General features: G+C 38.4%; 1 protein-coding gene across 1 annotated transcript in view; it reads right to left on the reverse strand.

Annotated features, from left to right (window-relative positions):
- The window catches only part of LOC144647504 (uncharacterized), an 85,039-nt gene extending 84,451 nt beyond the window's left edge, over window positions 1-588 (reverse strand). The window contains exon 1 of the mRNA XM_078507302.1: window positions 520-588. Coding sequence (XP_078363428.1) covers window positions 520-523 — 4 coding nt within the window. The 5' untranslated portion in view covers window positions 524-588. The remainder of the gene's footprint in view (window positions 1-519) is intronic.
- Between the last annotated feature and the right edge of the window lie 16,389 nt (window positions 589-16,977).

A 16,977-nucleotide genomic window follows, 5' to 3' on the forward strand; every position in this document is an offset into this window, starting at 1 on the left:
ATCAGTTAATACCTTTTTGGAACAACATATCAAAGTACAGGGAGAAGCACTAGAGGACGATTGGATAGCTTGTTCTTCCTATGCAAATTCCGCTTCCACTTTCAAACGGCCATACAAATATCTAGTTTTATAAACGCTCTTTCTATTCTTAACGACTTTTCTTTCGCGTAAGTGACTTGCTTTTATGACACTTCTGAGAAGTTGGTCACGCGTTCAAGTGTTTCATTGTTGAGAGAGACACTATTCAGAAGAAGAAACAGGTGTTTCGAAAAAGATTGCCAAAAAAAATCACAAAAGTGCAAAAGTGGTAGATCAAGATCAGCCTTAAATTCCTTTCGAGGGCTAAGCGTACCCCACTTTTCCTGTACTAAAAGCTAGAAGTGCAATAACAATATTATGCACTTAATGTATATAATTTGTACTTTTTTGGCAATTTAGTAACCTGAAGCTTAGAAACATACGTGTATAATAAACTGTTCTGTTGAACCTGTATATAAAAATTATAACAGAGTCACCCACTCATTATCTGATACGGCTCACAGGGAGATGGCTTGACTAGCTTTGCGCCCCCCTGACGAAGGAAATCGGTCCAATTGTAAACAGTAGCTTGATTCCACTCATCCACGTCACATGATACTGAGATTTCTGTTATTTGTGCAACAGAAAGCACGCTATTCCATACGTTGACATTTGATAACATTCCTTGAAAGGAATCATCGGTCTGAAAGCCACCACCGACTGAGTCTTGGTCTTGTCCTAACACCAGGGTACCGCCTTGTCTTATTGAGTAATCTCTCTTGAAGTTTGTGCCTTGGTCGTTCAGGATGCAATCTTTGTAGAATTTCCATGCTCCTGAACTGTTTTCCCAGGTTACACAGATGTGGTGCCACACATCGTCGTTAGCTGTCACTGAGGTAGCTCTTTAAAAAAAGAAATCGCACACAAATCATCAGGCTGTCGATTGCCGGCAGCAGTTTATAATTTTAAGATGACCTCGGAAGATTAAGGTTGCTATGACAACCAGAGCCGTAACCAGACTTTTGGCATAGACGAGGCAAGATCTTGCTTGGAGGTTCTGGGGGTATTCCCTCCACAAACTTTGTAGAGCAAGAAGCTGTGAAACACTTTCTTTACCATTTTTAATAAGGTATTTCTTGAAAAAAATCAAGTGTTTTGAACTGGGAGTTATTATTTTTCCAACTAAATATATTTTGTTTTTAATTGTCGGTTAAAATCAAGACGAGGCAAGTGCCTCGTCTTGCCTCTTGCTAGTTAGGGCCCTGACAATATCTCAGGGTCAATAATAAACATCAACACTTTCAACATCAAGTTTGAAACTAAGGCATGCTTGCCGTACAGTAATAGGAATGGCGGTTACGTTTTCGAATTGGTAGCGCAAAATAATCTAACGGTACTTTAATCTGCCACAATGAACAAAACTTGTTATTACAATTAACGTTACATGAGTTACCTGACAATGCTTTCTATAAGCAGCAACCTTATACATCTGTTGTGCTCGTTTTTACTAATGAAGCACACAGAGAGAGTTGCAGTGCCATTACTTCAGTGTTACTTAACATTACTTACAATACAGTTTCATTACTGAAATATAAATATATGAAAACATATATTTGAACTGCGGATGAAGAATAAATGAAGAGAAGATCGTCGCCAGGATCTTCTCTTCATTTAGTTTCATTACTATTTATATTACTAATGACGGATTCACTTACAATGGCACAACTACTTAGACATCACACCTAGCGAATTGCCAACCATAGCCCCAATTAAGAGTAGCCTGTCCAAAGCCGAATTTTAATTGGCAGTTTAAATGTAGTAAGCAAAGCGCTGAAAAGAATTCACTTCACTCGTGTAAAAATGCGGTTACTCCATGCGTTATCTCCGTTACTTCCTTATATGTACATGTAATACCTGCTTTCGCCGCCGATTTTTATCTGAAAATATCTGTTGTAGGATATGAGAAGCTCATCAGCCTGGCTTGATACAGCATAACTGACAAGACTCCCTTGACTATCAGTAGAACTCATCCACAGACACACCGTGAACGCAGTCAAACTGCGCATGCCTGAGACTTTTACAACTTCAGAGACACCTTTTTGTGGAAAATTGAAAGCGTAGTCTGGCGAAGGAGAAAAAAAAAAGCTTCAGTATAAAGAGATCTAGTCACATCGATGAATACGTTAATAATAAGAAGAATTCGAACTTTTTAGATTTATAAATACTTAATTACTTTTGTTTCCTATTAACAAATAATTTAAATATAAACTTAAAACTAATTAATTTATTCTTTTCTGTAATTAATTAAACATTGTTACATACTACGAAAGTAAAGTACGAACAATCTCGTCCTCGAGTGAATGATGGTTGTACTGTTTACCCAATAATAGAACTGTAGCTGGACTCAAGGAGATATAAAATATTGAGTTTTCATTCTTGAGAAAGTGATGAACTGAAGCAAGACTCGCAGTTTCTTTTGGTTCCAGCACTTTGCTGTGTTACTGTTGTTGTTTTTTGTTGCTGTTGCATAGGGCTCCAATTTTTTAGAGCACTGATCTTTTCATAACAGCTGGCACACACAGAGGACCAATGAAGTTTGAAGCTTGAGAGAGAACTTTTACACTGATAAATTTTGAATTGTTCAAATGGTGCTAATTAATTAAAAAAATTAATTCTGATTTGAAAGCGTTCCTCTTGGCAGTTTTTTTTTATTTATCCTTCAATAATATAGTAATGTTTCCTAACTTCCTCATTCCGGACGACGCGGCGCAGGGTTGAGGGCAATGTCATCATTATCGTCGTGGTCGTAGTTGTAATAGTGGTACTTATGGTTATTATATTATTATCATAAAAAAGTTCTTTATTACCAGCAAATGGCGCGAGAATTTTATTTTAAAGAATGGCATGTTTGATGATTTTTGCAATATGTACATGTAGATGAATTTAAACTCATACCCTTTCCAAATGGTTCACACGAAGATGGTTCAATGAGCCTTGCTTCTCCCTCGCGAAGGAAATCGACCCATTTGTATACGTTTCCATAATCTACTCCATTTAGCAGACATGATCCTGACATCTCCTTGATTTTTGCAGCGTTTAGCACTCGATCCCATACGTTGACATTTGATATCTGTCCTTGATAGGATTGAGCGGCCTGGTAGCCACCGCCGACCGAGTGTTGCCTTTGTCCCAGGACTAAAGTGCCACCTGCTCTAATCGTGTGACCTGTCTTAAAATTCGTGCCTTCATTAGTTGCTTCACCATCCTTATAGAATTTCCAAGATCCCGAACTCCTTTCCCACGATAAACAGATCTGGTGCCATTCGCTGTCATTGGCTACAACTAAAGTTGTCCTTTAAGCAAAAAAAAAATTATCTAGCATCCGACTCTGGTATTTTGCGTTACTTCGGTGGCGAGAGCAGCTCAATGTAAGGGTTTCAAGGCTGAAACAGACAAATTTCAGTACGATTTCTGCAGTTCAGAAATACCACTTGCGAAACAATGTTGTACTTATTACTGCTTTAGGCACGGTACAAATCACGTTTTGTCCCCCTGCAGCCGTCGCCCCCTTCTTCCCCCATTTAAAAGAATAAAAAGCTCAAAAGACCCCGTCGTATTTTAGACGCAAACATTCATATGACAGGAAGCATAAATACCTTCAAATACATCGATTAAATGTTTAAATGCTTTTGTTTTCCTAAAGAAATTTTAAACAATTTTTGCTCTCAAGAGGTTGCACGTCGGCTGAATTACGAACACGCGCACATTAACTAACAAAGAAATATATTTTTAAAAATTTGTTTACTTAATATTGTACTTTACTGCCAGTTTGTCCACGTCTTATTTGAAGAAAAAGAAAGAAAACAAAACGCCTGATCGCAGGTTAGTCTATGCATTATCTCTGTTATTTACTTATCACTTTATATATATGCACTTAATACCTGCTTTCGCCATCGATGCTCAATTGAAAATATGTGTTGTAGTATATGAGAATCTCATTAGCCTGGCTTGGTACAGCATAACTGAAGAGACTCCCTTGACTGTTAGAAGAATTCATCCACAGACACACTGTGAACGCTGTCAAACTGCGCATGCCCGAGAGGTCGACCACGTCATTGACTCCTTTGTTTGGAAAATACAGGGCGTTGTCTGACGAAGAAAAAAAAACTTCCGTCTTAAAGAGATTTTTTGTCACATGGATTTATATTTTGGCAAAAGTGTAGATATTTTTTCGGTATACTATAAATTCTGTTTGGATTAGTTTACATACTAAACACTGTCTAAACTACGCCTAACACCGAAAATGCTTTTTAAGTTACGTTGGATTGCGCTTTAGTTGCTTAAAAAAAAGTCTGCGTTGGAGACTGGTGGCCCATCAGGCCGGAGCTTATCCTGGTTTCAGTAGCACGAAGCGACCAGAAGAATTTTTTATCCTCTCTGGATGGGATGCTAGTCAATCGCAGGGTTACCCTAAGTAATCATTTTGCCTGAGCGAAGAGTGGCACTGTTAGAGTAAAGTGTCTTGCCCAAGAGCACAACGCTTTGAACTCAGCCAGGGGCCAAACCTTGACTGCTTATTCTGGAGTCCAGCGCACTGGGCCACCAGGCCTCCTAGACTGTGCTCTATTTGATTAAAACCGCACATAATAATAATATTTGTCATTGTATTACTTTTTAAATAAATTCCGACTTAATCTTAACTCAAAAGTAAAATAATAATTATATGACTGTTACAGATTATTATGGCGAATCAATAAATTCGGGAATTTGATTGGCTTAAATCGATATCGGCTGCGATTAAAAGAGCTGAATTCAATTTTCTTGAGTACGTACTGAACTAAGTGCGAAATAACATGAAAAATATACAGGCGCTTGTGCTGAGGAAGTCAAATTGATACTGATCATGTTGTTATATTTAGTGATACTAGTGATACTAAGAATATATAATTTACGCCTGTATTATATACCTTATTCAGCATAAAAAATGTATTTAAAAGCTTTTACTAACCAATCAACACCGGCTGACAGGGAGATGGATGGACAATTGTTACTCCAGGACCTCCTTGACGAAGAAAATCGAGCCATTTGTATACTTTGCTATTAGTAGCTTCATCTTGTAGACAGGTTTTTGAGAGCCTACTGATCTGTGTAGCATCTAAAGCGACATGCCATACATTAACATTTGATAACATTCCTTGAAAGGACTCGACCGCCTCAAAGCCACCACCGACGGAATCTTGATCCTGCCCAAGAACCAGTGTGCCACCTTGTCTTATCGTGTGACTTCTCTTGAAGGTTGACCCTTGTACTTTCAGGTCACCATCTTTATAAAATTTCCAAGATCCTGAATTGCTTTCCCACGATACACAAATTTGGTGCCATAAGCCGTTGAAGGCGCGAACTGATATATCCCTGTGGATCATAAATGAACGTAAAACGAAGTAAATCGTATACACGTTCTAATAAATTACAACTGACCTTACTAAACTACATAGTACAGTGGAACCCCGATATAACGATCTTCGATATAACGATATTCTCGATATAACGATGAATATGTTATGTCCCGGCAATAGTAAAATGTATGGGACGGAACGATTCCTCGATATAACGATATAATTTTACTGCCCCCTTGGCATATCGTTATATCGGGGTTCCACTGTATTTGTTTTATCCGTTTTAAACGGGGTAATATGATACTGGTTGTTTTTGTGATAAAATTTGAGAAAAACGGCATCAATATACGAAACTACCTTAGAACATAGTTAATAGAGGGAAATGGTTAGGAAGCCCGGCAAACATCAAAGGAGCAAACAATGAGGCCAAGACTTAGGTTGGAAGGTCCATGACCGTGCACATCTTTTGTTTTGCTCTCATACACTATGCATGAGTTACGTAATCCAAATGTTTTTATTGGTTTGTTGCTTGAACACACGTAACCACCTATTGTATTTTGTCAGGTTTTGTGCAGGGTCAACCCCCAAAATAGCGAACAATAACCTATAACAAAGAACTTTGACCGGCTTCCTAACCATTTTCCTCTATTAACTATGCTTAGAACCGCCACAAAGTAGACATTTAGTTGTCGACAACTATCTGATATCGATAACTAAATGTAATTGACAGCTTAACCTAGTAGTGTGTAATACGATTTGTCATCACCTAAATTGCTAATGTTTTAATAGTCGACAACTAAACTGTTTTACTTTTCGAAAATGGAAACTGCTTTATAGTTGTTATTATATGAATCATTGGTTTAGTTATCAGTAGTCAGTGGTTGCGCATGCGTAGTGAACGTTAGTTCCCAAAGCTCTTGCGGTATAAACAGTTATAGTGAGCGTTGCTTTTCAAGCTTTTTTTTCTGGCTTAAGTTAGTTATGACAACTAACACTCCATGTGGAATCCTCGCATCGAACAGAATTAGTTCTAGAAAAACATTTAGTTGTCGATAACAAGTAGATTTCGACAACTTACACAGAGCGGTTTTCACTTGAGTGTCGAAAGTAATTCGCGTTTGCATTGGTTTTGCATTACTACGCTCAGTGATTGGTTTAAAACTCTCGCGCCACTTTCTCAGCCAATCAGAAATAGAACCAAAACCAATCGTGACTCGCTTGCACACGTTTTCCAGCGCTTCGTGCCGGCTACATGTATTTGCCTTGAGTTTTGATTGGTTTACTGGATTGTCTGTGTTCTTTGTGATTGGCTCGAGTGATTTCTTTGGTTTTGGTTTTACGACACTCAATTGAAAAATGATCGATCATGTTACTTATAATTTACGTCTAATACCTTTTTTCGCCACCAATGTACAACTCAAAATTATTGTTATAGGATATGAGCAGCTCATTACTCTGTCCTGATACAGCGTAACTGACAAGACTTCCTCGAGTGTTACTTGAACTCATCCAGAGACACACGGTAAAGGCGGTTAAACTGCGCGGCATGTTGGTGATTTTGACAAGGTTAAGAATCTCTTTGTTTGGGAAATCGAAAGCATTGTCTGAAAAGTTAAGAAAACAGCACGTATATTAGTTTAAGGAATTTTTGCAGTATGTATGTGATGACTCTAATTTCATGGACCATGACATATTCTGTAAGCATAATACTTTAATGTGACACCTGCCGTCCCCCTTACCTCGCCTTCTGAAGCACATCTTTTTCATTCTTTTAGCGATCTGGTTTGGAGTCCTGACCATGACCCTGACCTTTTCATGCTTCTTGGGAAAGACACTTGACTCTTACAGTGCTTCTCGCAATCCAGGTGTAGAAATGAGTACTATGGTATTTAATGTTAGGGGTGGGGGGGGGGGGGGGGGTTACGTCCCATTCTAGAAGGGGAGGAGGGATAGTAAAAAAACATAACCACTTCATGCTAGTGAAATGGGATAGCCCCGGCTCACAGGCCACTAAGCTTGAACGCAGTCTCAATCTACTTACTCAAAAACGTCCTCACAGTACACTGGTCTTCAAACAGAAATAGGCAGCGAATATGTTTCAATTTAATGCAGACTAAAAGGTTTATACCAACTGCCGAGCAAACAGTCCTCTTTTGACAGCTTATTTCTAAACGGGCTCTTTTATTGGTTATAAACGCCTCAGGATATAAGTACCCTTAGATTAAAGCGTTCAAAAATCTTCTTGCGAAGTAGTAAAACTAATATTCAGATAATTTACAGTGCGGCTACTGTAACCGGGGTCACCCAGACAAAGTTAACCAATCACAAAGCAGAACTGAAACAAAAGATTTCTACATTTTTAGCTTCAGCCAATGAAATGTCGAGTACAGAACAAAGAAATTTCAACTTCTTCGTTCGCCACGAAACCAGATCGATACAAACTTTAAATTGGCCGTATGGCGGCGCTGAATTTTCAATTAATTTCAATTGCATCCGTTTTGAACTTGAGTGGTTGTGACAGCAACATTTGGAAGGTAAATATTAGCGATGTTTACTGATTTGAGCTTGCAAATGTTTATTTTGTTGAAGGAGGAAAACCTGAGAACCCTCGAAGTAAGAACGAGAACAAACAGAAACTGGAGACGTGCGCTCTCACCCCCTGCTCCCTCATCCCTGCATCCCCATTCGCCACCTCAACACCCCTAAAACCCATATCAAAATTTTGTACTTAGCCCCAGCAGATTTGAATAAAAATTAAACCTGGTTAACGTGTTATGTAACCTACCAGCGAGCAGCGGTTCACAGGTAGATGTTGCTAAGAGTCTTGTTTCGGATGCTTGGAGGAAATCGCGCCACTTGTATACATTTCCAGCATTCCACGGATCCAGCAGACATGACGTTGCCATCTCTTCGATTTGTGAAGCAGGTAGCACTTTATTCCATAAGTTGACATTTGATAACATTCCTTTGAATGATTTATCAGCCTGAAAGCCACCACCGACAGAGCCCTGCTTTTGTCCTAGCACCAGCGTGCCACCTTGCCTTATCGTGAAGCCTCTCTTGAAGTTAGTGCCTTCCTTTTTTATCGCGCCATCTTTGTAGAATTTCCATGAACCCGAACTGCTTTCCCACGATACACAGATATGGTGCCACACACCGTCATTGGGGGATACTGAAATGTCCCTAGAAAAAAAAAGTTAAGATGGTTTCCACCGAACATTCGAGCAATACAGGCAAAAATAAAGTTACCAAAGAGATCTCATAGCATGGTAACAGTTTGAGCACAGCTAACAAAAACCTACCAACACTTTAGCTCTCAAGCTGACCCCTCCAGAGGAAAATGGATTTGAAATTATCTACATTTCAATGAAAACGGACGTTTCGCGCCAGTTTAAAACAAAAAGGCGCGCGTTTTAAACATTTTTACAAGGTTTGACTTAAATTTTCTCGAGAACGCTTTAGAGTTTTATCACGGGGTCACTAAGACAAATTAATTTTAGTGAGATGTTTCAAATAGTATATAAAATGTAACCAAACTATAAGTAGATTTTTGGTGCTTAATTTTTACACTCATTGCTCGAACTTTCAGCGGAATCCATCTTAAATGTTCTATGTTTGTGTTGTTCGTGTTTTGTTGGATTTAGTCAGGGAATACGCCACTCGGTTAAGATGGAGTGGCGCATGAAATCTACGAGTGGTTAAGTTTCCAGAAAAACATTCTCCTTTACATATTTATTATTTATATTGACATTTAATACCTTTTTTCGCCACCTATGTAAAACTCAAAATTATTGTTGTAGGATATGAGAAGCTCATTAGCCTGACTTGATACAGCATAACTGAAAGGACTTCCTTGACTGTCACCCGAAATCATCCACAGACACACCGTGAAAGCCGTCAAACTACTACGCATGTTCGTTATTCTGACAGAGTCATCCACGCCTTTGTTTGGAAAAAGTAAAGCTTTTCCTAAAGTGACAAGAAGAAAGCAAGAAATGCATCAGTTACAACTTTCCAGCGTGTTTTGAACCTCGTATAATTATATAATGTACGCTCAATTTTCCGAACTCTCACATTATTATAAAGTAAAACATTAACAAAGATGATAGCACACCTGGGCATGTATCTGCTGCGATAATAGACGCACTTTGACGAGTTTCAATCGTATCATCTGACAAGTGAAACACAGAACCGGTATGTAATCCAATGCAGTCCTTTCGTATTACATCAAAATCTGTTCTCTTTTCACTCCATATGTTTACATGAGAAATTTCTCCCACGAATGCTTTTGCCGCGACAAACTGTTTCTGGGGTTGCTGTCGTTGTCCAAGTACAAGGTATCCACCCCCTGCCAGTGCTGATCGAGTGTAAGTCAAAGGACCAATAGTACGTGTCCCTTCACGAATGGTCAAGTGACCATTAGATGATTGCCATTCGATCCACAAGAAATGCCAGTTTCCGTCGTTTAAGTTCCAAGAACCTCCAGTGCCTTGTGAAGAACCCTTAAGGATTACTCTCACTCTGGGGTGTGTCGTGATAACCAGTTCCTCTGCCTGACTTTGAGTTGCATAAGAAAGAGCTGTTCCTTCACTAGTCTGTTGCGTTTTCATCCAGAAAGAGATAGTCACTGCTGTCATCGCGGGAATGGCTGTCTCTACGGATACATTGGACGTTCTTCTAAGGAACAGCATGTAGTTGTGAATTTCTAAATTGGAGAAAAAAAGAGCGTTACTTCACCACTCGAACAATGCTGAGCACAATGACTAATGTAATGCAAAGAACTTGTACTTTACGTTGTGATGGAGCACCATGGGTAAGGAAATTTGGTAAACCCATGTTTTCAGTTTAAACTAGAAACTCATATGGTGCAGCAGCGCGAAAAACGTGCCAGTGAAATTTTCTCACGATCTTTGTACTCCACAAGGCCGGTTTTTGTGTTTTGCTGCAGCCGCAATGGCTGCAAGCAAAACACATTGAGAGCTGAAGTTTGTGCCGTAAGGTGTAAGTGCCGTAAGGTGTAAGTGCCGTAACAGAGGAGAAATCTGAACTACCGATGTCAATCAAATCCATGAACAAACAAAATCGAAACCAATGAACCGTAGCGCTGATCGCATTCGAAGTTACGGGCCAAAGTATTCGAACGCAAACCACGTTGGACACGTTGGAAAACAGAAAACCGATTTAAAAGTATATCGCATTGGGAAAGAAAACAAACTGTGGCGCGACCACTCCAGTTTTATGAGAAAATTATTCTGCAGTTTTCATCATTTACGAAAAGAGCGAAGACTTGGAACCTCGCCGAAGGTCATAAATATTTTCTCCAAAGGACCGGTTAGTGCACAGTTTGTAAACTTTCGCTTTGAAAATAAACTTACCCTCACCTTGTCTACACTGTCTACAGCATACTAGTACTGTATTAACTCTGAACTTCATATTTTAAAATAAAATGTATGAACGTGTAACTTGTCACGCAAAGACAGCTGGAAAGGAATATACCATGCTGGTAGGCTGCACCGCTAATTGTAGCTGTATTCGAGCTATATAAAAGACAGCTAGAAACGAATTAATACTAGTAACATCACAATGGGAAAGAAACTTATTCAGTGGTGCACACCGTCGAAAACAAAGAAATATTAAAGGAAGTTCTCATTCACCAGATTCACTGCATCAGATGCAACATTCGTCAGTTCGTGTAGTAGGGGTTAAATGCGTGGCGACCAGTTTGTTTACTAGTTATTAAAAAATAATACGGTCTTCATTTAATAAACAGTTCATCCTTAAATTTCAGCTTTTCTACGACTGACAGGTAGGTACTATAGTATAAGCGCCGCTAAAATAGCTGGAAAGGGAAAGTTTTTTGAAAAATGAATTTTTGACTGCCAGACGCGCTGGCGCCACATGTTTATTTTGTGAAGATTAATTAAACGCCGTGAAAAATAGAATTTGATGTCCAGCGAGCCACTGCATCTTCGGCTACGCAGTCCTCAGTGAATCCTCCAACTTCACAAATTTCTAAAACTTTAAGAAAACGAACTTTCGCAGAATCAAAAATTGGTCCTTATCGATCTTCCGATCTTGTTGTGAAGACACTGAAATTCGACGAGTGTTCATGCGTGAAGGGATGACTGACGAATGATAATAATTATTTGTAAACTTTCGCTTTCAAAATGAACTTTGCGTTACGTTCAACGCCGTCTTTCTGTTGTTGTACGCCGGTGCGCGTGCGATTATTTATAATTTCTGAATTTTGCATATTTAACTCAGGGTGACACAACAAGTTTGTTAAGAGTTAGTTGTTCCAGTGTTTAATTTGGGTGAAAGTGGTTAAAGAACCACTGTCTTGTCACTAATAAATATATCACATTGAGTTCTTATAAGGTCAATAGATTCTGTCTTTTTCGTTGTTGTTAAAACGCTACCATTGTGACAATGATTCCAAATACAACTAACGGTAACCAGTGAGATAACGCCACTAAAAGAATCACATTGAGTTCATTGAGATTTTTTTATAATGTTAAGAGTTACTGTTTTTTATCAAAGAGACAATCATGTCAGACATTACGTTAACTTACTAGTAATTAAATTATGTTTGCTGTCTTTGATTTCAACATAACATTGATCAGTAAAATTATCAGGATTGAATTAACACAAAGTGACTACAATATAGTGCAATTATTAACCTGCACACAAGTGACAGACAATAAAAGACGTTGGATTTCAATCTCGACTCACTTGTCTTTCATCAACATGTTCCCTAAGACTTTGCTCTAGCAGCAAAACACATGGACCCATTGGGGCCCTATTTTTATAACAAGTTCCGTGTTCTTCTTGACCACGCTATTGATTCTAAACCGGTGGACAGTCTGTAGTTTGGGGAAATATATTGGGATGGTAAATGAGTGTGTTGTATTCCAGCACAATTTGCTCGTCTTTTGTTCGTTGACACCCTTCAAATTGAAATGTCTGTTTGTTTTTAATATTTTTCTGGGTAGCACCTAGTGATAAGTTAAAACCAGCGTACAAGTTAATGCACCAACATTGTTTGAAGGAACTGTGTCAAGGATTTTAGCCAAATTTAGGCATCTGAAATGACCATCAAATCTGGAGAAATGTAAAAATAAACGCTTAAAACATTGAAGGAACATTTCAATAACACAGCAGATACAAAATAGAAGGTACGGATGGCCAAAAGTGACGAAGATTAAAACGGATTGCAAAATGTTTTTTTTTCGAAATATTGTTGGGCTAAACAGTTTTCGAAGAAAGTCTTTCTTGCTTTTAACTTAACGCCCGGAAGACACATTTGGCTGCAATGAAGCTATGGTTTCGTCATTAAATCGTGGAATTAATTTCGTTGCAAACATTTAGTTTCATAGCGAATATTTGACAAAAATTAATATCATAAAATTAACCTAGCCGTGACACAGTCTCTTCAAGATAAAGTTGATGTCCACCACTTGGTTTGAATTACTTTGTGTAGAAGAAACATCGTTTATAGTTTTGTCTCGTTGTTAACCTAACTATTTTAAATAACTCATTTTGTCAATACAAATCTTTTATCACTTACCACTATTTAAGCATTGGAAAACTGGACAACACTCATCATTTGCAGGGTAAAATGTACAATCGCTTGGTAGTGTGGACGGACAGGATGCAACCGAGTTACAAACGGATTCTCCATCGTTACAAGTGCAAAAACGGCAAGGCGTAGAGGCTGGCCCATCTAAGAAGCGCTGTCCCGAAAGGTATTTGTTCTTCTTAAAAAGACACTTGCCTGTAAAATGAGAAAGCATGTCATCGGGCTAAGTTGTCAACAGACAATTATAAGTTTTAGATCACAGTAGAAACTAAATGAACTGAGAAGAAAGTAAAAGAAGGAATTAAATGGAAAATATACACTATCAACTAGACTATCGTACACAAAAGAACTGGTAGACACACGAGATATTCGAACTTCAACTTACTTTGCCCTTCTTTTAAGAGACAAACTGAAGGTGGAAGAACTTTTGCAGTTCAAACATGCCAAGCATGGAACAGTCTGCCACTCGAACTAAGAAAAAAACCTTCTTATAACAGTTTTCGAAATAGTTTTTGTAGTTCAATTTTAAGAAAACAACATTTTATTGACCATTTTTTAATTTAAGATCTTATTCCGAATACAGATTGTTTTTTAATTGTTTTTTAATTAGTTTTTAATAAGTAGTTTTTTAATTGATAATTCGTTTCTTATATATTATTGTATATCGTAGGTTTTTTATTGTGTATCTTAGATTTTTTAATACTTGTAAATAGGAGGGTCACGAGTTTGTTAGCTTTATAGCTATTAAGTGCTACCCTCTATAAATAAAGACGTTACTTACTTACTTACTTACTTCAGTTTAAGAGAAGTCTCTTATGATGTCCATATTTTTCTCAAAAACTACATAACAGCTCATTTTGACATGGTATTTCTCGCTTTTCATTTCATTTTATTGTGATAAAAAATAAAAAGTAAATAAACGTGCGAATTTGTCTTCATTTAAATGACCCAAATCATTGTTGCCGTTAGACCGAAGTTCAAACTTGTCAATGCAATATATTTTGCAGGGATAATGCAATGTCGAAAACCTAGTTGAAGAGGTAGCTTAATAGAAAGTTGTATGTAAACTTGGGCACCAACTGAAAAACTCCAAATGAAATCACTTAAACCATGGTCTGTTATATTCACTTGTTATATTCAAGTTGCTGTACAGTAATAAGTTTGTTTCATCATCCTCCCCTCCCACCCTCATTTCTCAGAACTCATTGGGTTGCAGTTACGATTAATCCGGAGAGGGGAAACCCCAAATGAAAGGGGCGGGGATGCTCGTCGGAAACTTTGAAAAGAACCCCTAAAAGAGTCCAATCTAGGCGTGGCTTAAGCTTTACCACTAAAAATCTGAAATTTACACCCCTAAGCGAGACAATGAGCATCCCCGTTTCTTGCATATGGGAGTCTCCCCGGTGATTAATCAATGATTCGTTTGCAAATGGTTGCGGCTAAACGCGTTTTCCGAGTGAGTGTCTTTCTCTTGTTGTCAGAGTTGATCCATGACTGTGTTTGTTTTAATTGAGATGTTCTACTTATGCGGTATGAAACAATGGTTAAATTGTCGATCTCGGTAAAATATTTAATAGAATGAACTTACATTGTTTTCCTCTTTCCACGCCATATTCGCAACAACTGGATTCTTCATCTTTATATAGTTCCTTGTCTTTACAGCAGCTCCACGATTTTTTCTCGGTCAAAGGCAGAACATGTTTATTTTTACCACAAGAGTAACAAAAGCTTGTCCTGTTATTGAAACCTTGATCATCACAACATTCCAAAGCATCTTTGCTGTCCATCGCCAATGGGTAGAATGGTGTTAGAACATCATTACAACAGATTCCGTGTGTTGATAAATAAGGTTCACTTCCACAACACTGCACTGTAGGATCGTCAGCATCCGTGTCTTGTCCAGGAAGGTCACGGACGTTTCCTAGAAGATATATCACACATTAACTTAGTAAATGGCCCAGCTCACCACGAGTCTCTAGTAGCTCAGTTGGTTAGAGCGCCCAACCGGTATCTGGGAGGCCATGGCTTCGATTCCCGTCGGGGACTCGTTTTTTTTTTCTTTGTCCCACCCTCGTGTCGTGTTGAAAAATTCATCTCCATTACAAAAAATCGTCTTGGGGAAATAAAATCAATCTGAGCTCAGAATGGTTGAAATTATTAGAGATGTTCTGACGAATAACCTTTGGTTATCTTCGAAAATCCTCCTCCTTCTTTTTTCAACATTAAAATGAAATGTCGATCTCACTATTACACACACTCTTCAATTGTTTAACTGTTTATTCGTTCTCATTTGCCTGATAAATTTTTTTAAATGTAGAATGTTAGTTACAGTTACCTTGACAGCAAACCTGTCTGTCAGGAAAGAAAGCAGCATTTCTGCAACATCTGGCCTCCTTTGCACTTCTGCGCGTATTGTTGAAACCGCTGACACTACCACCGCAGCAAAGAGATGTTTCTGTATTGTAGGGCTTCTCTCCAGCACAACATTTCCATGTTTCGTGTTTGGGACGAATATAAGATTCAGAACCACATCTATCGCATACTTTATAACGGACATCATAATGCTTATTTCCACACTTGCCAATCATATCTGTAAATTAGAAATTCCCAGAAGTCATTTAAAGGTCGATTTACACGGCACGATTTTGTAACATGTGACAAGCTTACGACAGCCTACGACAGTGGCAAGCAAGTTGTAAGTTTGATTGACAAGACACAATTCGTGTCGTAGGCTTGTCGTAAGCATGGTGCGACAAAATCGTACCGTGTAAATCAGCCTTAACACACCCACCGTATCAAAATCTCTAAAGTCTTGTTACTTTCCGAATATAATTAATTTACTCTGTGACTTAAGATATTTTCGTTATGATATTTTTTTGCTCTCATTTTGATGAAATGTGTAATCTTTTTGACAAAGATCATTAGAAAGCTATCAACGACTCACCCTGACTTGGTAGAAATGTGTAACATTATTTATCGTGAGTCCAAAACGGTTTTCGTTAGTTTTTTACACCTACCTTTTTTGATCACCCATTTCCCAGAGTAGTCAAGAAAAGGTGTTTCAGTAAGCATTGGAGAGTGTTCGCCCATATGTCTCTTTCCACTTCTAAGTGACGCATAGTTTGATTTCTTGACCAATTTTACTTGGTGTTCAATTCTAACGGGCTGTCCTGATGGAGTACCATTCTTAAGGCCCATAGTTCCAGTTACAACAAACTTGTTTTCATCACATGAATGTTTGCTGTTCCACATCCAGTGGTTAAGATGTGGCAATCCCGGACAGGTTCCCAGTCCACAGCGCTTCCTTCCAGATTCACAACCCAACCACAAGCCGTCGCCATTGTCATTCAGCCTGTAAAACAGAGCAACTTCGTCTCCGTAGTGGATAGGGTCACTTGTTGTCAGCCTTCCCTTGCCATAGATTTGAAACACTTTCTTGGCGTGGGTGTAAACATTTTCCGTTGTCTGACGCGTTGAGAAATTGCAGTCATTTTTGCTGCAAGCTAACCAAGATGTTGACGCACTGGTTGCTTCGTTTACGGTAAAGAGAACAGCATCGCCACTGAAAATGTGATCTGGATCTTCTTCTTGTTCTTCGATAAAAGAGAAACAGAAGAACTTGTAAAAGCCTTTCTAGAACTACGAAACAACATTACATCTTAGTTATTTCTTTTAATGCGTTCCCATTTGTTTGTTTATTTTTCACCCTGTTTTGAAAACTAGTTAAACATGATTTCTTTAGGGAAAAAGCGCCCTGGGGACGAGGGAAGAATCTTTCTAAGAACTTCAGTAAAGTAAGTAAGTAAAAACTTTACTTCCGTGTCTATGTATTAAGCCCTTATGGGCTAATTGGGGACACCAATTAAAATACCTAAAAACTATTAATTCTTTAAAGAAACTCCAGTGAATAAGAATGCGTAAGCTAAACTAAGCTGACAAAAAAAAACAATTAGTGCATCCTGGTGAGCTGTCACAAAAACTTAA

The sequence above is a fragment of the Oculina patagonica genome, chromosome 3 (assembly GCF_052425735.1).
Source record: "Oculina patagonica isolate OP01 chromosome 3, crgOcupat, whole genome shotgun sequence".
In the NCBI taxonomy this organism is placed as follows: Eukaryota; Metazoa; Cnidaria; class Anthozoa; order Scleractinia; family Oculinidae; genus Oculina; species Oculina patagonica.